Source organism: Lathyrus oleraceus, chromosome 5 (genome assembly GCF_024323335.1).
Source record: "Lathyrus oleraceus cultivar Zhongwan6 chromosome 5, CAAS_Psat_ZW6_1.0, whole genome shotgun sequence".
NCBI lineage: Eukaryota > Viridiplantae > Streptophyta > Magnoliopsida > Fabales > Fabaceae > Lathyrus > Lathyrus oleraceus.
Genome location: NC_066583.1, coordinates 497890637 through 497917096, shown reverse-complemented (window position 1 = coordinate 497917096; position 26460 = coordinate 497890637). Strand labels below are relative to the sequence as shown.

At 34.7% G+C, this 26460-nt stretch overlaps 1 protein-coding gene across 1 annotated transcript; it reads left to right on the top strand.

The window, feature by feature from the left end:
• Nucleotides 1–17963: 17963 nt before the first annotated feature.
• Nucleotides 17964–18752, top strand: LOC127085714 (dirigent protein 11). Its single transcript, XM_051026226.1, has one exon. It carries the CDS (start codon nucleotides 18012–18014, stop codon nucleotides 18585–18587), a length of 576 nt encoding a protein of 191 aa, XP_050882183.1. The 5' UTR covers nucleotides 17964–18011; the 3' UTR covers nucleotides 18588–18752.
• The last annotated feature ends 7708 nt before the right edge of the window (nucleotides 18753–26460 follow it).

Sequence of the window (26460 nt, the reverse complement as noted above, 5' to 3'; positions counted from 1 at the left end):
CCATTATTAGGATAGTTGACTCAGGCATTCACCGATACGGTACCCGAAGGAATCAACAGAGAGAAATGGAAGGTTTACAAGCAAAGCTCGCTGAGATGAGGATTCGCATGAATCAGTTCATGGAAGTGGTCCAAGGAGTGGCTCGGGGGCAGCAGGAGATTAGATTGTTGGTACAGGGGAATTCCCCTACTACTCAACCGGAGGTTGTGGTTGATCCTCCCGCTGGAGAGGCTAGTGGACCCAATGGACCGGGGCCTATCCCAATCCCACATGGCAACCTTGGTCAACAACCCATCCATGATGATCAGGAAGATCAATTCCCCCTGCTTCAGGAGGACTTTGGCATGGGCCATGGTATGGACCCTATGTTTCGGAGACTGGAAGAGAGGTTGAAAGCTGTGGAAGGGCAGAATGCTCTTGGTGTGGATGTTGTTGACTTGGGGCTGGTCCCAGACGTGAGAGTTCCGCCAAAATTCAAAGTCCTTGTGTTTGATAAGTACAATGGCAACTCTTGCCCGAAGACTCATGTACAAGCTTACTTCTGCAAGATGATCGCGTATTCTGATGATGAGAAGCTGCTCATGTACTTATTCCAGGACAGCCTAGCTAGGGCATCCTTGGAGTGGAATATGAGGCTGGACAGAGCCCATATTCGCTGCTGGAGAGACTTGGCTGAGGCCTTTGTGAAGCAATATCAATACAATACGGATATGGAACCTGACAGGACTCAGCTCTAGAATCTGTCTCATAAGAGCAACGCGTGCTTCAAAGAGTACGCTCAATGCTGGAGAGAGATGGCTTCCCGTGTTCAGCCTCCGATGTTGGAAAAAGAGATGGCCAACATGTTTATGAATACACTGCCTGGATCTTATTTGGAGCGTCTGGTGGGTTGCAACGCCTCGAATTTTGCTGATGTGGTCTCTACCGGTGAGAGGGTGGAGAACTAATTGAAGACATGTAAGATCCAAAGTGGGGTTGGATCATCTTCGGGGTCAAAGAAGCCGTTCTTATGAGGACAGAAGAGGAGAGAAGGGGATGTAAATGCCATATCTTCTTATCAGAACAGGGGTAACCGGAGGAATAACTTTCAGAATTACAATCAACAACCTTATGTTGCAGCAGTGATCATTCCAGCTGCAGCACCAATGCAACAACAACAACCTCAACGTCAACAAAATCAATACCAACAACAACAGGGTAACAGACCTGCTTATCAACAGAGACAGAGGATGATGGATAGGCGTTTCGAAACTCTTCCGATGTCGTATGCCCAGTTGCTTCCCAACCTTCAACATTTGCAACTTCTGTAGTTACGCACTTTGGCTCCTCCTATTGGCAGGCTTCCAGTGGGTTATGACGCCAATGCTAGGTGTAATTTCCACTCTGGGGCACCTGGCCACACTATTGAGAACTGCAAAGCTTTTAAGCACATAGTTCAAGACCTTATTGATTCAAAGGCCATTAACTTTGCGCCGACTCCTAATATTGTCAACAATCCTATGTCGCAGCATGGTAGAGCAAATGTTAACATGGTTGAAGGAGAAGTCAAATTAGTCAAGGAGGTGTTGAAGCTGAAGACTCCGCTGTTAGAAATCAAAGAATACTTGCTAAAGGCAGATGTTTTCCCCGGCTGTGGGAGCGTTTGTTTGGGTTGTGTTGCATAGAGTGGGGGTTGTGTGAAGCTGCAACAGGGTATCCAGGCCTTGCTTGACGATGGTATCCTCCAAGCTGAAGACTTATCTGCCCAAAGGTCTGTTGAAGGGGTTGTTGAGAATGCAGATGTTGATCCTCTCTTTCATGAAGATGCTGAAGAATTTACAAATGTTGTTCCTGCTGATCTTGTAATTCCCAATGATGTAATTAATTTTTCTGATGATGTTGCTGATATTCCAAACATGGTGTTTGATTCTAATGTACTTGTTGAACTTGATTCCGATGTTTCGGATGTTTGTACTTCAACAAATAAGATTTCTGAGTATGACTGTGACGTCGCCACTATCACAATTTTCTACCCGACCGCTCAGATCAGTGCGCCAGTAGCGCAACCGGTACCACCAATGCGACCACATCAATCCACTATGACCATCACGACCCCTGGTCCTTTACATTTCACCAGCGAAAGGGCCATTCCTTGTCATTACGGGGGGAGTGTGTACATGCATGATCATGGAGTGGAGCAGCCACTAAAAGTAGAAGAGGTGCAGGATCAGAAGTCCGAACCTAGAGTTGAGATGAAAGATCCCGCAGTGGACAATGTTGGTGGAATCGGGCGATTCACCAGAAGTGGTAGACTATTCTCACCACCGGTTACCCAACCTGATAGTGCTGACGCCGCGGCGAAGGCCAAAGGCAAGAAAGTTGTGAATGAGGGTACCTCTGCACCACAGGCTGCCTCTGAGCCTGCTTTTGCAAAGGATGTGGACGAAATTTTGAGAATTATAAAGAAAAGCGATTACAAGGTAGTCAATCAGTTGATTCAGATGCCATCCAAGATATCTATTCTCTCACTCCTGCTGTGTTCGAAGGCACACAGGGAGGCACTCCTGAAGGTCCTTAATGCTGCATATGTGCCTCAGGAGATCTCAGTGAACCAACTAGAAGGGATCGTTGCAAATGTTCATACAAGCAACGGGTTGGGTTTTACTGATTCTGACTTGACGCCAGCTGGACGCGATCATAACAAGGCTTTGCACATCTCGATGGAGTGTAAAGACACTGTGCTATCCCATGTTCTGGTGGATACAGGTTCCTCTCTCAATGTGCTACCCAAGAGAGCCCTGTCAAGGTTAGTTTAATTTTTCATAATTTTCTTGATTAATTTACTATTTATTCTTGATTTATTTCTAACCTAGTCTCATTAATTGACTTTTGGTTTGACCTCTGTTTTACTTTAATTAATTTATGTACCAATTTTAGTTATTTTTAAAATCTTTTTGGGGGATGAGGATGTCCTGACCCCACCTTATTTAGTTTAATTTTTCATAATTTTCTTGATTAATTTACTATTTATTCTTGATTTATTTCTAACCTAGTCTCATTAATTGACTTTTGGTTTGACCTCTGTTTTATTTTAATTAATTTATGTACCAATTTTCATTATTTTTAAAATCCTTTTGGGGGATGATGATATCCTGACCCCATATTAATTATTTTAATTTTTGATAATTTTATTGATTAATTTACTATTTATTCTTGATTTATTTCTAACCTAGTCTCATTAATTGACTTTTGGTTTGACCTCTATTTTATTTTAATTCATTTATGTACCAATTTTCGTTATTTTTAAAATATTTTTGGGGGATGATGATGTCCTGTCCCCACCTTATTTAGTTTAATTTTTCATAATTTTCTTGATTAATTTACTATTTATTCTTGATTTATTTCTAACCTAGTCTCATTAATTGACTTTTGGTTTGAACTCTGTTTTATTTTAATTAATTTATGTACCAATTTTCGTTATGTTTAAAATCTTTTTGGGGGATGATGATATCCTGACCCCACCTCATTTAGTTTAATTTTTCATAATTTTCTTGATTAAGTTGCTATTTATTTGTTATTTTTTAAGTTGACTTGAATTTTCAGTTGACTTCTTTATGATCTATGTTTGACTTAGGGATTGCTTATGGCAATTGAAGAGATCATTTGATCCTCCCTCGTTCATCTCATATGCCATGTATTAGAGGCCTTTTACCTTGATTTTATTTGGTCCTTACCTCATTTCCTGATTAAATTATTTAGTGGACCCTTCGTGTGTGTATTTCCATCTGTTTGATTCATCTGTTATCTTTTATACTTGTTTCTCCCATTCATGCTTTCTATTGCTTGATTATTTAATATGTTCATACTCCCATGCATTGTTTAAATGCTCCATTATTTGATTCTTTGGTTTGATTATATATTGTTTATCTATCCGATCTGATTGATAACTATTGCCTACTTGTATGATGTATGAGGCATATATTCTTATTGTTTGTTTGCCATGAACAATCCTCATTCATAAAAAATGTACCCCTCTCCCATAAAGTGTATAGTATTTATTTCTTTATTTATTTAGTCACCTGTTAATACAAGAATTAAAACGAACATCCGATAACCATTTCAAAATAAGATCAAAAGCTCGATCCAACGTCGAGTAATCATTTTCAAAACTTAACAGAACCAGCACGCATTCATCCATCCTCTTGTAAGTCGATTGCCTCAGGCATCGTCGTCTACCTGTAAGTCGATTGCCTCCGGCATCGCCATCTACCATTATCCGTAACTCCTCTCCGCGCTCCATCCGTCGACTCTTGTTCCGTTTAGGTAGCACCCATTAGGTAGAACCCTTTGTATGATAACATAGGTAGAATTCCCCTATTCTTTGCATGCTAACATTAGGTAGATGTTCCCCTTTGTAAATCCTAACACATAGGTCCATATTGCATGATAACTCTAGAGCAGAGCTTCCCCACTTTTAGACCTTCCATGCATCTCCGATCTTGTGGCATGTCAGTCCGTTCTATTGCAAAGAGATAACTGCCTAAGACTCGATTCAGCGAGCTGTGACACCTACTGCTAGGACGTTGAACACACTGCCCACCCTCCTTTGACACAGCTGGTGTCCTCTTTTGTAAGTCCATGTTCAGATGGCAATCCTTAACCCCTAGTTAGCCGAACTACGTTTTGCTCTGATTCTCATTCCAAATGAGATACGTAGGCATAAGACGCGACGTCTTACCAAGCACACTTATCTTTAATCCATAGGTAGCCGATCTACGAAGACTCTGATTCTAATACTCAGATGAGATACGTAGGCAGTGGATGCGACATCCTTGCGAGTCATTTTCTTTTAACCTTCCTTTTAGTAAATAGTACTTTAGATATACCTACACCCTTTAGACTAGAACAACACTTATGAAAAGGGCTCCCTAGGAGTACCTATGATGTTTTAGGTGCTTAAAACCTTCCCATTGCATAACCAACCCCCTTACCCAGATCTCTGACATTTTTACTAGTTTTTGATTCGATAAAACTTTTAGGTTTTTGTTCGTTTTCTAACCATTCCTTTGGATAAATAGAAGTGCGGTGGCGACTCGACTTGTATGGTTTACCTTGGATTTAGTCAATATCTCTAATGGTAACGAATACCCCGCTACATATAGCATACTCTTTCTTCCCTGATTCATCTTGTTGACCCAATACACAACCCATAGAGTCTTCAAGAACGGTCAAGTACATAATCAAAGGTCTCCCTTCAACAGGCGAAGACAGAATCGGAGGCTCGGACAGATACTCTTTGATACTGTCAAAGGCCTTCTGGAAATCCTCGGTCCAATCATGACGCTGATCTTTCCGGAGGAGCTTGAATATAAGCGCACATGTGGCAGTCATGTGGGATATAAATCTGGAATATATAATTCAAGTGGCCAAGAAAACCTCGGACTTGCTTTTCAGTTTTGGGCGCAGGTGTAATACCCCAAAATTTACCCTTCATTTTTCCTGGAAGCATACGCTTTACACCTCATGCATGCATTCATTTTTAGGTCATTTAGCATTTGCATTTCATCATGGCAATCAGAATCGATCCAAGAAGCTTGAACATCATCCAGGACACTTTGTGGGCTCTATTTAGATGATCAGTCAACACAAGGGAAAGACTTGAGTTACTTCCAACAGGGGTCTATTCGTTAGTCAAAACGTTAATCTTGAAGGAGCAAAGGTTTGTTCATGAGCTATCATGCTCGCTAGGCGAAGCCCACGTGTTTTGAAAAAAAATAAAAATAAAAATAAAAATAAAACGAAAAAAAAAAAAAAAAAAAAAAAAAAACAAATAAATAAATAAATAAATAAATAAAATAAAAAATCTTGGACTTGGACCTCTCTCATTTGAGCCCACAGGTCCACAAAAATCAGGTTATAAATTCAGAGTTTCAGTGAAACAAAAGGCCATTCTATTCCTATTACCTTGGCTGGGAAAAAGATAATGAGAGAAGAGCTAACAAAGAACTCAGAGCAGCCTCCAAACCCTAAAGGGAACTCAACTGCACAAAATCACCTCTGCCTCACATAAACCCTAAAGATTGTTTTGTAAACCTCACGGGTGCAACTCAATTTCAATCAAGCTCTTCAATCAGGTTTTCCCTATATCCATCATCTTTATGCCTTTAATTTGAATGCCCTAAATGTATGAGGTATTATGGGTGAATTTGATACCCTTTTGATGCATGTGTTTGACAAGAGGTTTAGGCCTCCCACCCTTGGTTGCTTTTTGTGAGCTTTTTGTGAATTGAAAGGGCATGATTCATGTGGTTACATTTTGATTTGGGGGCAACTCTTGGTTACCCTTCTTGTTTCTCTAACCTGTTTGTTGAGTTTTGTTTTGTGAGGGCTCATATGACTCTTGCAGAGATGGTTTGCCTGGTATTCCACTTTATTTATGGGATACCCCCTGGAGGTTCATTCCGATTACCTGTACTGACCCATTTTCTTTGATGATGTTAGCTTGGAAGGATCTCAGGGTTTATCGTTCCTTTAATTGCTGTTACCTCGGATCTTCATCCGTGTGGTACCTTTTACATTTTTCCCGCATTTTACTGCTTTCCTAGCTGGAAGACCTCGATAGGAGGCAATGTTTTTGTGTTTACTTTATACAGGTTCCTTCGTCAAGGACTGCCTTTTTGCATGAGCATCCCAAACCCTAACCCTTCATTGATTTTTCTTCTCCTAAACACACGTTTACTCCTTCTACTACAGGTGAGTAAGTCTCCAAAGGTCGAGCATCCGGTAGATTGCGTAGTAACGTCGTTCGTCCAAAACCCAATCCATAACCCCGTAGTTAGCCGAACTACGGATTGCTCTGATTCTCATTCCAGATGAGATACGTAGGCATAAGACGCGATGTCTTACCGAGCACAATTACCCTTAACCCCTAGGTAGCCGAGCTACGAAGACTCTGATTCTCATATTCAGATGAGATACGTATGCAGTGGATGCGACATCCGCGCGAGTCATTTTCATTTAACCCCTTTTTTTAGTAAACAGCACAAGATAAACTCACACCCTTTAGACAAGAACTACAAAAGTGGATCCCGTAGAGTACTACGGATGCGTAGGGGTGCTAATACCTTCCTTTCGCATAATCGACTCCCGAACCCAAGATTTGGTTGCGAGACCTTGTCTTTTCCTTTCCTTTCTCCAGGTTTACTTCGAGCGTTTCCTTTCCCTCCTTTGGGATAAATAACGCACGGTGGCGACTCTTCTGTCATTTTCTTTCGCCGGTTGTTTTTTCGCACACTGTATTTTTCAGGTTGCGACAACTGGCGACTCTGCTGGGGACCCGGTTTCCCTAAGCGAGTCCCTCCTAGCTTTTGTAGTTTGTTTGTTTATTGGGTGTTCATGCTTTTGTACAGTTATTTATTTACCTGCTTTACCTTATTGCATTGTGTACATATCATTGTTGTATCTGTTGGCTGGCTATGGCTCCTTGGTGATCTTTGTGAGATGAGTTCTATACCCGAACTCGAGTGCATTTAGGATAGGAGAATGGCATAGTCTTGTCGACTTGTGTGGAGTTATTCCTTAGCAAGTTGACTTGTAAGCCCATTCACTTGGTGAAGGTCATGTTGAGATCAATAATGTCACACAAGTAAGTTGTGGTTAGACATTACTTTTTCCAATATAGACCTTAGAAGCCGAGGACCTTAGTTTACCAAACCCATCTTGGCCTATTCGTAGGACGTAGTGCGAAAGTCGTTCAAGTGTAAGATTTGATACGATTGTTACACGATACTACACTCATAAGAGTCTCTCTTGAGAATATTTTTAGAATACGAGTAGTCGTTCCTCCGATAATATCCGAAAGATGGGATTATGACTATGGGAACCTTTTGTAGAACATGTTTGGCAGGTTTAAACCTTAGTACACTCCTTTTGGGTGGTTCTTAACCTAAACTCCATGCTCGTGACTTGCAACAAACCCTTGATTCATGGTTGATCCGATCAGGTATCCTTAATATCAATGAAACTTGGGTGTTGATAAGGTGTAAACCATAATCCACCAAAATGGGTGGTTGAGAGGGCAAGTGTTTCCCTTATATTTTTCAAAGTCAGGTACTTTTAACTGGATAGGGATATTAATGTTGGGCACGAGGCACAACTCAGCAACAGATTTACCGAAGAGGTCTTTCCCTCTTAGAGTCTCCAGTGCCTTGCGCAGCTCAAGGAATTGGTCATTCATGGCGTCCATTTTCTCATAAACATCTGGGCCTTCAGACGGCTCATAGTGATAAATGGTGTCTTCGACTCTCGGTAAAGTGTGAACAACGGCAGGTGTCACAGCAAGGACCGGACTAGATGCCGGTAGAGAAGCAAAGGTCGGAGCGAGACCCTCTGGCACAAAATTTGCGGGCATCCCCCAAGGAAACCCGGCTGACATAGCAGACGGAGCGAAATGAGCAGTGGCGGCTGGCACAATAGAGGAAGCTACCTCTGAGATGACCGTCCTTTGGGGAGGGGTTGCAGGCATTGGAGAAGACTGGCTTTGGGCGTTCAGGAATGACTCCATCAGAGTAGTCAGCCTAGCTACTTCTTCCTTCAATTCACGGTTTTCTTGTTCAAGATGATCCATCGGCTTTGGTAGATTGGCCCTGGTGTTGTACCGGTGCGTCAGCTTGTCTTCAAAATAAATGAAGAACACAGAGTTAGACCACTGATCAAGAAGCCCTGAACAAAACTTGCTTATGCGTATGATGCATGCAATGTTTGTGCATATGATTTATTTTTATTTGAGGAACTTTTAGAGATCTATTTGCAAATGTTTGGAAAATATTAATCTTTTAGACATACAATGGAATATTCATATGAATAATATCTGGAAGAATTTTTACACCAAAGAAGTACAGTCCTGGTAACCAAATACAATACAAGAGAGAAGGAAAATGAACATCCTATGGAACCCTAGAAACAATCGTCCAAAGCTCTCGAGACCAGAAGATAAGCTGCACGAAGCCTCTTCACCTCTCTCTCATAGGCTGCCTCTATATCTGCCCTCCTTGGCATGTCGATCATACTTCCTCTTCCAAAACCTGGACGATCGAGGAAGAAGAGAAGTCACCACATCATCAGGCTCTTCGATAACCTGATGCTCCAGAAATTCTATCACAGCATCTTTATCTCTGAGTTGCTAAAGTAACTCCTCTCGCTTACGGACCCAAGCACGCGAATGGTCTTCATCTCTCAACTCCTCTACTCCTTGGTTAGGGAGGGTTGAAGGCCCAACCATAACCATAGGTGTAGGTCTCGGATAATCGTAGGGCATGCGGTACTCAGAAGCTCTCTTCCTCACCTATGAGGTGTAGGGTTCCAAAGCAATACAATTCTTCGGACCAAGCTCTTTCCTTCCCTTCCTATGAATCTTACGCCAAGCGCGGACCATCCTTCCCTTCAAGTTTTGGGGATCTTTACCCTCTTGAAAGAACACACCTTCCAACAGAATGTTGTTAGGTTTATCCTTTAAGGGGAATCCAAGCTGACGGCGAGCCAAAACAAGGTTGTAGTTAATTCCACCACATGTACCAAGAAGAGGCACATTGGAGAATTCACCATAAGAATCAATAATCTGGACACCATCATATACACGGTTATACCAAAAGATATCATCATTAGTGAGAGACATAAGTCTCGTGGACCACTGTAGACATCCTTTGTTTTCCTTGAAGGCGAGCGTCTGAGGCAAGTGCGAAATAAACCACTTGTACAACAGAGGCAAACAGCACACAATGGTACCACCATCCTTTGCATTCCTCATATGCAAAGAGAAATAAGTGTCACCCAACAAAGTAGGAACGAGATTAAGAGTAGAGAAAATCCTAATAGCGTTCACATCCACAAAATTGTCGATGTTGGGGAATAACACTAGCCCATAGATGAGAAGTACAAATATGGCTTCAAAGGCGTCCTCACTCATGGCCTTCCCAATGAAAGTAGCTTGGGTAATGATAAAATCAGATGGGAGACCTTGAATTCCACCTTTGGTAGTCATATGAGCACCAATATCAGATACATCTATGTGCAACAGATCAGCAATCTCTTGGGAAGAAGGAACTCTCTCCAAACCACTAAATGGCAACTGATCCAGAATAGGTATACCTACAGGGTAGGCATACTCCTCAAGCGTAGGCAAAAGCTGGAAATCCGGAAAAGTGAAGCAACGGTACAAGGGATCATAGAACTGCACCAACGCACTCATCAGACCTTCATCCACTTTGGTAGAAAGAATAGACAGAAGCTTCTCATGTCGAGCTTTGAACTCCAAGGGATCTAATGCATAAGATGTCAAACTCCTTAACTCTTTCAAGTCGGGTTATCTGAAACTGTACTTCTTCGTATTCCTTCTTTGCTTATCCATGTCTGAAAATTTGCAAATATACCTCTTAAGTTCCTTGAAATTTTTCTCATTGTTGATGATATGGATGCAAATGAATGCATGAATGCATGGATGCAACAATCACACTCAAGGATCAAGCAAGTCACACAATACAAAGGTCAAGGGATGGAACAAGTCATCCTCAATATCAATCATTCATTTTGGTGGATCATGGTTTACACCTTATCAACACCCAAGTTCCATTGATATTAAGGATATACGAGAACGGATCAACCGTGAATCAAGGGTTTGTTGTAAGTTACGAGCATGGAGTCTCGGTTAAGAACCACCAAATGGGAGTGTACTATGGTTAAATCTGACAATCATGTTCTAAAAAAGGATCCCATAGTCATCATCTCATCTTTCGGATATTATCGGATAAACGACTACTCGTATTCCAAAAATATTCTCAAGAGAGACTCTTATGAGTGTAGTATCACGTAACAATCGTATCAAATCTTACACTTGAACAATCTTTGCACTACGCCCTAAAATAGGCCAAGATGGGCTAGGTAATCTAAGGTCTTTGGCTTCTAAGGTTCCTATTGGAAAGAGTAATGCCTAACCACGACTACTCGTGTGACATTATTGATCCCAACAAGACCTCCACCAAGTGAATGGGCTTGCAACTCAACTTGCTAAGGAATAAATCCACACAAGTCAACAAGACTATTCCCTTCTCCTATCATAAGTGCATTTGAGTTCGGGTACAAAACTCATCTCACAAGAGACCACCAAGCACACAAGCAATTAATATATATCAAGCAATTCATACATTATAAACAATACAGTCATCCCAAATTTGCACAAAAATATGTCATAAATAAATACAAACATACAATACGACAAGCAAAAAGTAGGCTAAACCCACTAGGAAGATAGTTGTCCCCAGCAGAGTCGCCACTTTTCTGTAGCGGGGTATTCGTTACCTTTAGATTTATTGACTAAATCAAAAGTAAGCATACAATTCGAGTCGCCGCCGCACTTCTATTTATCCAAAGGAAAGGTTAGAAAGCGAACAAAAACCAAGTAAGAAGTTTTATCAAATCAAAAACTAATAAAAAGGTCAGAGATCTGGGTAAGGGGGTTGGTTATGCAATGGGAAGATTTTAGGCACCCAAAACATCCTTATTACTCTAAGGGAGCCCTTTTTGCAAAGTTGTATGGTGGATTGGTATTTGTGAAAATATTTGTGCAAACATGATTAGGGATATGAGAAAAGAATATACAAATTATCTACAATTTTTTTGTTTGAATGGATAAACCCATTGCCTACGTACCATCACAAAGGTAGGATCAAAACCTCGTAGTTCGGGGTAAAAATATCAAAATAAGTTGGTGAATTGCTTTGCTCAAAAGCCTTAAGGTCTTTTGTTATCAAAGGGAGAAAACTCAACCTAAACCAACAATCCACCATGTGAGGAGAGCTTCAACATACTAGTGAGGGATCCACCCTATAATAAGTATGGAAGACTTATAGTCCAATCACTAAGGATAAAGTGAGGTTTACATCAACCACTATGATAACTCAAACCTATGGCTAATGTTTATGAAAAAAAGGTTTTAACAAAGGTGGCCATTGGAACCATAAAAACAATTTGGAGTGAGTTGTATTTACAAATTAGAAGTATTCACAAAATGAAGTCAAAGTTGACTTAAGATTCATTTCAAAATAAGTATTAAATGAAAAGAGTTTGGAAAATCAAAGGCATATGGCCTAGGTTTCTAATTTGAAGACAATGTCAATGTTTGCACAAAATGAGTTTGGTTTGGGTTAGAGTGGAGAGAAGAAGAGAAGGGCTAGTCCTAAACATGCAAAGATGAGAGAAGAGAATAAAACCCTTGAAGTTCCTTTCTTGAGATCATAAAGATGATTCAAGATGTTCCTTTCCTTTGGACTTAGCAATTAACTCAAGCAATCAAACAAATATTCAATCAAGCTCCTAGGATCTTCATTTGGCTTGTCTCTTAACTTGGATGCTCATGACAATGGTCCTTCTAACTATCTCAAGTTTGGAATCCCTATCACACAAGAACAAACAATCAAAAAGTTCACAATGCAATAATATAAATGGACAAAGAGAGAGTTTAGCTTATGGGTCCTTTCAAGTTAATATCAAGATGTAAGCATTCTAAAGGCATGAGGCCTAGTTGCTCTTCAACAATTTTAGCATTCTAAAGGCATGGGGCCTAGTTGCTCTTGAAATCTATTAAGCATAGGTGAGGTCCTAATTCTAAGTCCTTTCTCCTTTTTGCATTGGGTTCACACAAACAAAGACAAAACAAATACAAGGCAATAGTATATTTACACAATAATGTGCTCAAGTGAGCAAAAGGCAAATGGCATAAACATAAACATGAGGTCAAATGAGCAAAGGGAAAATACAATATGAATAAATGAACAAGAAATTAAATTGCATTAAAGTAAATTGCAAAAATTAAATGCTTGAATTAAAAGTTAGTGATTAGTAGTTAGTGTTAGTGTGCCATAAGGCAATTTAGCGCTATGTTAAGCAATGTAAGTGGACTAATATAGTAGTCACACCTATCTGAGGCCGGCCAATAAAACTATAGGCAAATAAACACAAGTTAGAGACCATGACTAGTAAGCCAAGCTCCTACAACTTGCCATGCCAAAAGAAAAGAAAAATGACCTTGTATGGATTTCAGGTTCTTTGCTTGACCAAGAAGCAACCTATCTTGTACACAAAGCAATTCACTTGATTTTTGATCAAGTTGAATTTGATTTGGATCAAAGAAGGTTAAGCCTCTCATATGTCAAGACTAACCACAAATCATTAACTCATTGGTCAAAAGAAAAAGAAAAAGATGAGAGATGAAAATGAAATGTACAAAATGAAAATTCAAATGACATAACCAAAACAAAATGATCAAATGTGAATGGAATCAACATCAATCAATGGTAAACAGAAGTGAAATGAGGATTAGAAGTCAAGAAAGGTCAAACATATTTTTGGTATTTTTTGGAATTAAAATAATACATAAAATAAAATGAACAAAGTAAGGTCAAACTTGAAATCCAATTCAAATCAACTTGGATAAGTCCAATTGGATCATCATAAGTGTAACATGGTCAAACTAGGTTTGACAAATTTTCTCAACATTTTTTGAAAACAGAAACTATTTTAAAATCAATTAAAAGCATTAAAATATAACAAACATGAATTAAAATCTCAAATAAATCTCAAAACAATTAAGAAATTGATGAGAATATTTTCATAGACTTATCATGATTTAAAGGTGTTAAGAAAATATTTTTGGAATTTTTGAATATCAAAAAGTATTTAAAATGAATTAAAAACAATTAAAAGCAAAATAATTCACAAAAAATATTAAATGGAATCACAAAAATAATTAAAAATCATATTATGAAACTAGAATTTAAGAGAAATTTTTTGCAATTGGTCTCATATTTTTGTGATTCCAAATAAAAGAGTTATGAATTTTTGAAAATAAAAGGAACTAAAGAAAATAAAACAGAAATTAAGAAAATCTGGAAAATCCATAGCGCTTGGATCATCATTCATTAATTGACGTGGATGATCCTAAGGCCATGAGGCGCACGCGCATTGTGTTCACTAGTCAACAACATCACACATTGGATTTAAAAAAGTAAACATAACGCGTGGCCACGATTAGAATGGAAAAATTAGATCCAAGGGATACAAGCCATCCACGTGGGGACGGTGGTGGAAACCACCGTCTTCTCCGGTGAGCAAACGAATTCCGGCCACCAGTTGCAGGTTTTGCAACCTCAACCAAACCAAACGTGCCTTATACCAAATTAAAGCTGGGGTGATGTACATCACCCCTGTAACCTTGGATTGCTTTCTAGATCTCTATGGAAGGAGAAATCTGAGATGGAAAATCCAGGTATTCAATCTGAAGTGCATGAATTCATGAAATTAAAGCCACCATTGGCTTGCCTCTCACACGAGGACTTCAGAAAACCAAACAAACTCAAGCAAAGCACAATATATAGTGAGATTTGAATCAAAACAGTTAAGATGAAAACCTTTGAAGTGCAGCTTTGTTGAGCACGATCCAGCTAAACTCTTGCCTGCAGCTTGATCTTGAGGTAAGGTATGAGTGCAAGGCTTAGGAATTAGTATTGAAGATCAACTAATATTGTTGAAATTCAAACTTGAAAAGTGAAATGAAAATGCAAAATTCCTTTGGTGTGAGGTTGGGATTCAATTCCATGCAGAGTTTTAGGCGCCTTCAGGTTGAGAAATGAATGAAGTAAGGTGCTTATTTATAGCTGAAGCTGTAAGGAGAATGAATGGAATTTGTGTGCATGATCATTGGATCCTCCATGCATGGGCCTGTACAGGCGCATGTGAGGCCCAAAACCAATTGGAATTACAAGCTGAAGTGATTTGGAGATGGTTTGGACGTGTAGATTGAATGGGAATTGCTTGTGCATGAAGGTTTCATGTGAATTCCATATTTGGGCCTAAATGTTCCCTTCTTCGAAAGTCATACATAACAAATCCAAACATAGGCATGTGAGTAATGGTTGGAAAGGTCTTGACATAAGGAACAAAAGCTATGTTGAACAAATATCCATTTGGAGTTTAGAAATTTATGAAAACTGGCCATGAAGTTTGATGTACAAAACATGTCTTTGAAAAATTTGCCAAAAGTGACCAACTTCAAGCCCTTCTGTTTCAATGATGCAAGCCTCAAATGGAAAAACCTCCAACATCAAAGTTGTAGATATTTTCAAGACAATCAATTTAGACTTAAATTTTGCGTCATTTTGATTTTAATGAGAAAGTTATGTGCACTAGAAGTTGGTCTTTTTCAAGATTCAATGGCTTTAGTCCAAAGTGACCTATAATGTTTTGTATTATAACATGTGTTTCTTTTAGGATTATGAAATTTTGTCCAACATAACATTTGAATTAGATATCTTAATATTTCCAATGCAATTGGTCTCACCTCAAAATCATAAAAAAATGAGTGAGTTAGGTCCTTGAGAAGTTGACCCAAAATTAGGGTTTCAGTCAAAATGACCTATAATGTTTTGAAATGAATGATGACCTTCCAAGTTTCAAATGAATTTTTTATGAACATGAAAGTTATTCATATGGTTCTTAAGAGCATGTTTGCACTTTGGGTCATCTTCTTTTGACAAACACATCAAAAGTTAGGTCTCAGTGGATTTCAATTTAGTTAGATGATTTGACTGGTCAACTTCTCAAGTCCAAACTTCAAAATAATGAATGAAAGAACTTTCCTTGATTGAATTTAATCATAGGTTGAGGTTGCTTCATGAGCAAGGCACAGTCAATGCACAAATGAATTAGGGTTTCCTTGGGAAACAATCCTTAAGCCCTTCTGGTTTATCTTGATCAAATTGACAAATTGAGATACTTGGGAGACATATATGATGATTGATAGCTTTGGGGACCATTGTCATGCTTGCTTTCATCTTCATCTGGTCATTTCATTGAGCATAGGGGCCTCCTAGGAGCCTTGGATCTCATGATTGCTTGAGCTTCAAAACAAAAGATGTTAGTGACATATTTTTTGTGCTTTTGGTTAGTAAATAAAATAAGAAAAGCAATAATACACAATTTAAACATGCTTGGTGGTCTCAAACCACTCACACAAGTCCCAACCCTAGGGTAAGGAGTCAAGATGCTATGATCCTTGAGGCAAAATGCAATGAGCAATGATGTGATGCCATGAGGGATCTTAGGGTCAAAATTAGGGTCTTACACTTGGTTTTTCCTACTCTCACTTTCATTACCTTAAATATTCAAGTCTTCACACTATCACTAACCTTTAACTCTTTCGTCGTGATTAACTCATTGGTTCTAATAGTCGATTATACATCTTCTAAGGGGATGTGATTTCCTTACCATAAAGAAGGAAATACTTTAAATTCTCGAAAGATCTAGGTAATGAGTTCAACATAGTACATCATTTTCTTCATCGTCAAGTTTCACCTTAATATTTTGCAAGTCATCAATAAATTTTTGAAATATCGTCAATTTCTCCACAATTGTTGTTGTTTTAAACATAACCTATGAGTCAAAGGTTTGGTCATATACAATGATTCACACTTTATCCATATTTCCTCTGCAGTCTTCTCCCTTGCACAATTGTAACACCTTAAATTTTGCTCCAAGACCTTATTTAAAAATTTGTATTTACTTTATACATAAATTAATTATCAAATTCAAATATTTATTTTTTTAATAATTAAATTACAAATCAAATTAAAATTTGATTTTATCCCCCCGGCATGTACAATTCATATCATATCATGTCACAACCAATTCATATCACATTATGTCACAACCATACAAAACGGAATTAAAGAATGAACAAAAAAGAATAAATTATTCTTTTGCCAAAACTTTATTAAATAGAACATCGCCAAATTTTCTCAAAATTAGAAGATAAATATATTAAAATTAAAGTCAAAAATATATTCAAACAACTCAAAATAAAAATTTATTATTCCTTAATAAAAGATAAATCTTAATATACATAGATAAATATTTTTTTAATTTATTAACTTTTTTCCTTTACCTAACATATATTCTAAAAATATAAACAATATGATTTAAATCAATACTTTCACACCATTCAAAATAAAACTTTACTATCAGTAAAGAAATCAAAACCAATATATCAAAATATTCATCCCTAAAATATAATGCAAAATATCAAGAAACAAATGCAAATATGCATGCTGTTAAAATTATATGACCAGGATATTTCAATCCGCCACTAAGACACCACAAAGAATTCATCTCATGTCAATGGGAAAATTAACCCGCCACTAAGGCACCACAACGAATTCATCACATACCAATGGAGAAATTAACCCGCCATTAAGGCACCCATCACATATCAATGGAGAAATTAACCCGCCATTAAGGCACCACAAAGAATTCATCTCATAACAATGGAAAATTAACCCGCCACTAAGGCACCACAAAGAATTCATCTCATAACAATGGAAAATTAACCCGCCACTAAGGCACCATTCAGAAATGCATATGCTATGATGATGACCAAAATAATGCAAACCCGCCACTTAGGCAATCAGACATTCCATACAATTATACATCATCATGCATGTGATATTTTTTTATTTATCAATTACATCCATTATCTCAAAAATCATACAATTTTCAATACAATTAACTTCATTAAAGATATATATATATATATATATATATATATATATATATATATATATATATATATATATATATATAATAAAGTTAATTGTATAATAATGATACTAGTGTAAAGTGATTAGCAAATTAATACCAATTAAAGCAAGTGGTATTTTTAATAATCTTCTTCTTTATGTATAATAGTTTAAGTTGGCATTGTTGTAGTATTGATGGCAAATTTTTTGTTTCTTTTATTGAGACATGTCCGTGGGTAATAAACAATTTCCATTTGATCGTTCCTCGCCAAGTGCGTGGGTAATATAAAAAGTTTAACAAAGATATTTAGTTTCCGAAAAACGCTTATAAAACATTCTGTTTTCTTTGTATTGTAAATCAAAAGTAACAAAACTGGTTTAAGGAAGAAAACAAAGTATCTTACGAAAACAATGTCTCTTTCACATAGTTTTATCTTTCTCTTCTCCATCACACTCATGATTTCCACACAGTTATTAACAACTGCAAATGGAGTTTTCTCACAAGAATCCAACATCATATTACCCTCCGAACAACAAAAAACAGAAAAAGTAACACACATCCACTTCTACTACCATGACATCAGGAACAACGAAAACCCTACCATGATACAAATCGTTGACACACCAAAAAACGTGGCTAATGGATTTGGTTCAGTTTTTATGATGGATGATGCAATGACAGAAGGACCAGAGTTAAGTTCAAAGCGCATAGGAAGAGCTCAAGGGCTAATAGGTCTTTCTTCACTTCATGATATCGCTGAGTTTTTGCTGATAAATTTAGTTTTTGATGAAGGGAGTTATGCTGGAAGCACTCTAAGCATGTTGGGTCGGAACCCTATTTCAAAACAAAATAGAGAAACAAGTATTGTTGGTGGAACTGGTGTTTTTAGGTTTGCTAGAGGCTTTTCTATTGCAAATAGTGTCAACTCCATTTCTACACCTCAACATTATATTGTTGAGTATAACGTTACTGTTTATCATCCCTAGAATATTACTACTACATGTGTACTACGAATAATGCTTTTGTTGTTTTGTTTGCTGCATGTGTTTTTTGTTTTAGATGTTCTCTCCTTAGTTTGCTGCATGTGTCCTTTTCTTATCTAGGCTCTTTGTTTAGGGATAAGACTTAAGACCATGCATGCAAGTTGTGGATACCCTGCAATAAAAGATCCATTAATGGCTTATATTGAAGATGTTGGAATTAAGTTAACAATTAATTATATAAATAATTGAATGGAATAATTTTATGACAGGTTGCTAATTCAAAATTTGCACAAATCATACCAAGAGTATTATAACAATCATAACCTCCTGAGTTCTATATCCGTAGATAATCATAATGAAACCAATTATATGAAATACTTTAAGTATTAAGTCTTTGATCAGTAAATAGGGAGGAAAACAATGAGTATGTTAGTGTGATGATGATGTAGGCGAAAGAGATTGAGGATGAAGCACGGTGTCGCACGAAAATGAAGGGGTAACTGGCCTTTGTGAAGTTGCAGATGAGGACGTTTTTGTTGTTGCTGGTGATAGAGAGAAAAAATAAATGCTAAAGTCAGCCCTTAGTTTTTTTTGGCTATTTTCTCTCCTTATTTTAAAATTATATATTTAGTATGATTATGTTATTTGATTTTATTATTATTAAATTTTATACAATAATATTTTTTTAATGATGAAATTTATATAAATTCATAAAATTTAAGTTTTATTGTGAATTTGTTCTCATACTAAGAACTTTCAAGAAATATTATTATTATTAAACGACATCCTAAATGAATACGACATATATTTGTGGGTAGTGCCTTGTAAATTTAAGACTCTTTCCATTGAATTTATTAAAATGTCTAGTAATTTTGATTGACTTGATTGAAGCAACATGTTGCAAAAGTAACTTCTGTTATGTAAATTTGATTCAATCGAAATTATAGAAGATAAAGTATGTAATTATTCATGCGAACTGTTATGGTCGGCCAAAAGGAAAATACAGTTTGACCGAACAATTGCATACCTGTGATGGTAAGTATGTAGTAATTATTAATTTTATCCACGTGGATAATGATTGATGTCAAAGACATCTATTATATGACCAGATTTATTACTAATGTTTGTTTATTGCGTGAGAGAACCGTTTGCAGTTAATTTTTACAATCAAAGATTGAAAATTAATGGTGTGTTTGATATCTTGTTTGAGTCTTTTAATTTATAAGTAAAGATGAATGTCTATATAATAATTTATTCACATATCAGTAATGATGTTGTATGATTGTAAATCTTTCAAGTGTTTATTTGATTGTGCTCACACATATAATGCAAACATGTGACAATTATATGAATTTATTGTTTATAAATATTAATTGTCAGTGTTTGATCATTGAAAATAAATACTACTAGCAATTGATTTTATTGTCTAATGACTTAATATCAATGGTGAATTTAGTATTTTGGTGAGTAAATTTTGCTCCGTTTTGTTGTTCTCTTTTAAGGGAAATCTAACTTATGATCATAAAGTATGATATTTTCTAATTTTTTGGTATCATTTAAGATGACACAATTTTTTTCATATTTTCTTGGTTAAACCTAAGATATTTTTAAGGAAATAACGAGACAAACTCTCATTTGAGTGATGACTTTTCGTTAAGATTATTAAGCAAAAAAATATATTAGAAGTACATTGTGAAACTATTTAATCTTGCTAATGCGCTATAGTTTCGTCAATTTTGTGACTTTGTCGAAAATTTAGCATATGATATTCTCTTTGCACAATTAAATTTATAACTATTACAGTTAGATATTATTCTTTAATATAATAATTTCATAAAGTGTGCAATAAAGAAAGGATTGAAGCAAGAGAAAATAAAATAGTGCTCATTCGATAAATACCTCAAAGTATAAGGACAAATAAAAAATAATAAGAAAATATGATATGAACTGACAAATATTCAATGGTATTGAAAGATACATCAATTTAAGGGAGACAAATTTGATAAGGGAGACAAATTTGATGAAGATTGATATTTTTTATTTATTTTGAAGTATTTTAGATTGTCATTATAAACTTAAATTTGTATTTAAAAGACAATTTGGTGAATCAATAAAATTTTGTTTTAATATGATAACTTCTTCTTTTCTTTTTTTAAAATGATGAATTCAATTTGTCTTTTAAATTTATATATTAGTATAGTTAATTCAGTTATGACTTGTGACAATCTAGAATTGTTGAAAGTTTGAGAAATATAAACTTTAGTCCCAAGTTAAAGAATATTTTGAGACAAATATTATAATGTGTCTTGAGAATATTGAGTTTGGGGGAGAGATATGGTCAAAGAACAAAATTGAGTGAAAAAGAATTGATTCTAACTCAATTCTTATAGTTGCTATTTATATAACAAATTTGGACTCTCCTACAAATATTATTTTTTCTCAATTAAATTAAGAAATTTATTCTTGAAGATCAAACTCAACATCCTCAAGAACTAAAGCATCAAGTGTCATAAAAAATTGACTGAAAATAGAAATTTTATTTGGTATGATTGAAAGACTCTATTATGATAATTGTGACACTTGTTAATTGTTATAATTTTGGAGCTTCATAAGATGAATATCAAGTTAGTGTTTCTTAATGGAGACATTAAGAAATACAATATGGTGCAACTAGAGAAAATTTTGTGTCAATAATTACAAAGTTTATGATTTTCAAACAAATACAAACTATTTATGAGTTAATGAAAATGTCTCATTAGTGATACCACAGTATTTCATAACGTAATTGTCTCAAGTTAGTTTTCTCATTCAGTTTTGAGATGAATAACAGAAAAAAAAATTATGGGTATTATAAAATCGGTGAGAGTAAGTTTACGTTTCTTATATAACATGTCAATTTTATTGTATTAAGTGAAACTAAATATAGTTTATTATGTGAAACTAAGAAATCTCTAATGAAAATTTAGCGATGAAAGACCTTGGGAAAACCTCTTTTGTATTAAGCTATTTTGGTAATTAGAGATTATTCTCATGGTACCATTCAGATATCACAAAAGAGTTTCATCAATAAGGTCGAAAGAAAATTCAACATGAAATACAATAATATTTGTGATATTTCAATTACTAATTTAGACTATTGAGTCTCAATTGTAAATACCTTAAAATAAACATGAAAATTTAAAAATTTGAGTATTTTCTTACGTTTTAGTTGTAAGTATTTTATATGATTTTTCTTATGTGTATATGAAAAATTCGTACATTTGAACAAATCAATATTGAATTGTTGAAAGAAAAAAAGGGTAACCATGAAGATTATTCTAGAAAGCAAAATAGCTTGTGCTCACAAATCAGAGACTGGGCAATGGGGAGATCATTAGTATGTTGGACTCTGATATTTTAGATGTCAAATAAACATTCTAAATCAAAATAAATGAAGTTGCACCGGTTGGAAATAAAAATGATTCAGAGATCACATTACATGAAAGTTCTATGTCATTCATCCATATCGATTTATGTCATCAAGTACATTGATGTGGTGGCCGTTGGGGTTCTGTCACGTTATTCGTCAGTGATAACTACCGCGGTGATCCCATTATTGATGTATAAGGTGGACTAGATTGTAATGTTGAAATCTAAAGATAAATAGCATTCGAAGCGCGCCTAAAGAATTATGATATAACTATTAAAAATAAATTGCCCAAGTGGGAGATTGTTAGAATATTTTATAATTTAATTACTATATTCCAATAATCATTATGTTGGCATATATATTTGAATTATACTAGTTATTTATCAAATTAAGAGTCTTAATTGATTAAGTGGTAAAATAAATTTATGAGACTATTTAGATTTCTATTTAGTAATTAATTAATTAATTGAATATGAACTCAAATATGAGTGGATGTCAGGATGACCTATTTTGGAATAATGATAATCCTAATTGGTCATCACTTTATATATAGGCTATGGTCCTCAATATTACCGTACACGAGCAATTTATCTCTTCTCCCCATCTGAAAAGTATCCAAGGCATTAGGAGTACTGGTTAAGGAAGAACCATACAAGCCACATGTGTTCGTTATTTATCTTCTAACTTTCAGATTACCGCAAACAAAATTTTCTCATTAGATCCAGGTATTCCCGGAGTCTCTAGTCTCATATACTAACATATCGTAGATCCTGTAATTATATACAAATTTGTATTATCTATTCTACTATGCACTAAAGTATATAATATAATATGTAGAACATGTATATGTGATTAATTGTTATAGATTTAATTCCAACACCAAGGTCATCAAGAATATCTTTAACCCCTTCATTTCACATATAGTGGCTTCCATGCAATGATATTGTGCCTCAGCAAAGGAACGAGAGACTATCTACTGCTTCTTTGTCTTCCACGAAATAGGAGAACCCCTTGAGGAATAATCCAACCTGTGAGAGACTTTTGAGTAAGGGTTGGTTACATTTTGATATATTTGTTTTTCGAAATAGGACTTACAGACATACTCATACATTTGTATTACATTCTGATCAGAAATAAAGTTTAACTATTCAGTTCATTGTTTAACTATTCAGTTCATTGCACTTTGTATATGATAATATTGATGTCATTAAAGTAATGAGGACCAGTTGAAAATTGACTTGTATTGATCAACTTCATGTGATTTTCATGCTGCAAATTTCATGATTAATCTATGTCACTTAGTTGTATTTATATTTGTGATCCTTAACAAGTTTAATTATGATTGATATAATAAAAATTGCTCTGGTCCTATATATTAATATAACTAATGGACGAGATAAGGATATGTCTAATGTTTATAATAGAAATGTTTTAGCTCATAAAGTCTAACACAGTTACAAAGATACATATATGACCGGTGAGAGATTGTTAGAATTCTTTTGGATCATAAATGAAATAAATTAGTGTGTTATGACCATTATTTAATTAGACAAATTGAAATGATCTATTTAATATAAGGTTTATGGCTAATGATATAACTGTCATAAAAATAATGTATAGATACCAAAAGTCTTATTTCTAATTTATGATCATTAAAATATAAATAAGAATGTTAAGAATAATAAGTCAAGTGTGAGTTGGAGTCCCACATTGGTTATAGATGCAAAGACTTAAGCATTTATAAGTGGAAGAATATACAAACCCATCACCTTAAGATTTTAGGTGAATATGTGGTGTCTCTCTAACTTGTGTGTTACTCTTAATCCAATATTGATGCTCCTCTCCATGATCTAACAAATCGTATCAGAGTTTTATTTGGATCATGGGGAGATATACAATGAAAGGACAAGAGATTCTTATAAATAAGAGATTATGGTCCTCAATTGTAGACAAGGGAAATTTGACATGATATTTATGCTCTTTATCCTATTTGAAGAGGAACTAAGTTATTAAGAAATCTACATTTGAAAGGTCATTGTCCTATCAAGATCATCATCTTCTCATTAAAATTATATGGATCTTAAATATATACTTTGGCTTTCTATTTCATCTTGAATTTGAGTATGAATTCATAAAGTATTAATTTAAGGTTCTGCTATTTCTAAATTTTTTATAGGATAGAAATATGTTGTTAAGACAACTCTTAATTATAATATACGTATAGGGAGAACTTAAAAACAAACAAATCGATAGAAAAATGATTTTTTTAGAATAGTTTTTTAAAATAAAATAATAAATAAATACTGAGTATAATAACATATGAGTAATCATTTAAAATAATTTTACATAATCATCCGATAGAAATACATTATTTGCCTTGTATGTCTATCACATACTACATTTCAACTAAATTTAGTTTGAAATATATATATATATATATATATATATATATATATATATATATATATATATATATATATATATATATATATATATATATATATATATATATATATATTAAATTTATCTAAATCTTAAAATCTTAATCCGTTGTAATTTTAGGTTCTCCTAAACTAAATTTTGTTTTATATAAAGAACCCTCCAAATCCCTCCTCTTTCAAATCTCTCAATTTTATTTTATTATTATTATTTTTTGGTACAAATCTCTCATTTTTATAATTGCATATTAAGAATCTTTGTCTTCACTAGGATTTTTATAATGCCTCGCTAAGATCGTAATTAGTAAAATATTCAATATCTAAAACATCTTTCAAATCCTACCTCTTTCAAATATCTCAATTATATAATTGCATATTAAGGATCTTTGTCTCCATTATCTAAATAAACAATTATATAATTGCATATTAAGGATCTTTGTCTCCATTATCTAAATAAACACTAGGGTTTTTATAATATGCCTCGCTAAGATCGTGCATTAGTTAAATATTCAACATCTAAAATATCTCTAATTTCAAGCTTAATAACAAATCCTCTATATAATAATCACTTGAATTATTAAAAATAAAAATTGTACTCTTGTTGTTTTAATATTTAGAAGAATGATAGTGAGTAATATAAGTATATTTCTTAAGAAATAAAAAGACATAACTTTATATAAAATAAATTGTGTAAGTATTACATTGACATAAGTAACCACTTGTATTTGTAAAATTCTTTTCTATTGTTTCAAGGACTAAGAAATATTAAATTGAACACTATATAAAACTATATAAAACTCAGTAATATAATCTTTTAATGGAAAATAATATTATATATAGAAGGGATGGCAAACGGGCACGCCCGTCTCATTTGAGTCTGTCCCGCAAAAATCTTAGTTCATAAAACAACAAAGTGCAGGCGAGACGAGGCTTGTTTGCCGACACTGCATCTTTTAGGCCTAAAAATGCATAAATTTATGTTAATACACATGTCCGCAAAAATCCGCAAATAATTGGGCGGGTGTTACTTGGATTTTCGACATAAAATTATTGGTAAGAAAGACACGAGGGCATGCCATGGGGAGTTTTGAAGTCGAACATGGTCAATTGAGACCATATATTGATTTGATGACTTTGACCTGTTGAAAGATGATTTGGCAAATTCCAGTCGAATCCTCTAGTCAAAGATCAAGGATTCATAATTGTACTCAAAATTCTATAAATTTGAAGTATATGTGATTGAGAAACGAGTAAGGAATCCTAAATTTAAGTTAATTTTAGTCACTTTACTTTCAAAGCCTTTACATTTCGATTTCAGTCATTTTACTTTCAAAGTCTTTACATTTCGATTTCAGTTATTTTACTTTCAAAGCCTTTACATTTCGATTTTAGTCATGTTCAAATTATTATCTCTCAAATAATGCATTTTGATTTCGATAGCAATATGTTGTTCAAAGATTATGATTCACACAAATATGTTTCGAGATATTTTTGAATTTGATTCCTTAAGTATTAATAGAAACTTATTAACCAAATTTCCAACTAAACATCGAGGCAAATACATTAAAGAATGAGAACCTAAATCCTTGACCCGCCCCGTAGTAAAGTGCGAGTAAAATAGGCATGTCCAACGGATCAAACTCGTTTTTATCACCCCTAATTCCAATAGACAAAGATTCGAACTACTAAAATTGATCTCAATAAAATCATGTTAGATCTCAAACTACCATATACATCATCGACAAATGAGATAACCACAACAGAGAAAAAAAATCAAATATTAAGAATGTTTTCGTTTTAGCTTAAAAAGTATTTGTATATTTTAAAATTATTTTTATATAAATTATTTTTAAAATACTAAAAGCTTTTAAATTCATTTTTTATAAATTGAACGAGTAATTTTACTTTTCTAACATAAGTATATATTATTGAAGATTTAAACATAGTTGAAATTATAATTTAAAAATATATATATATATATATCTTGAGAATGAGTTTTATGAAAAATCATATGAAATAACTTCAAATT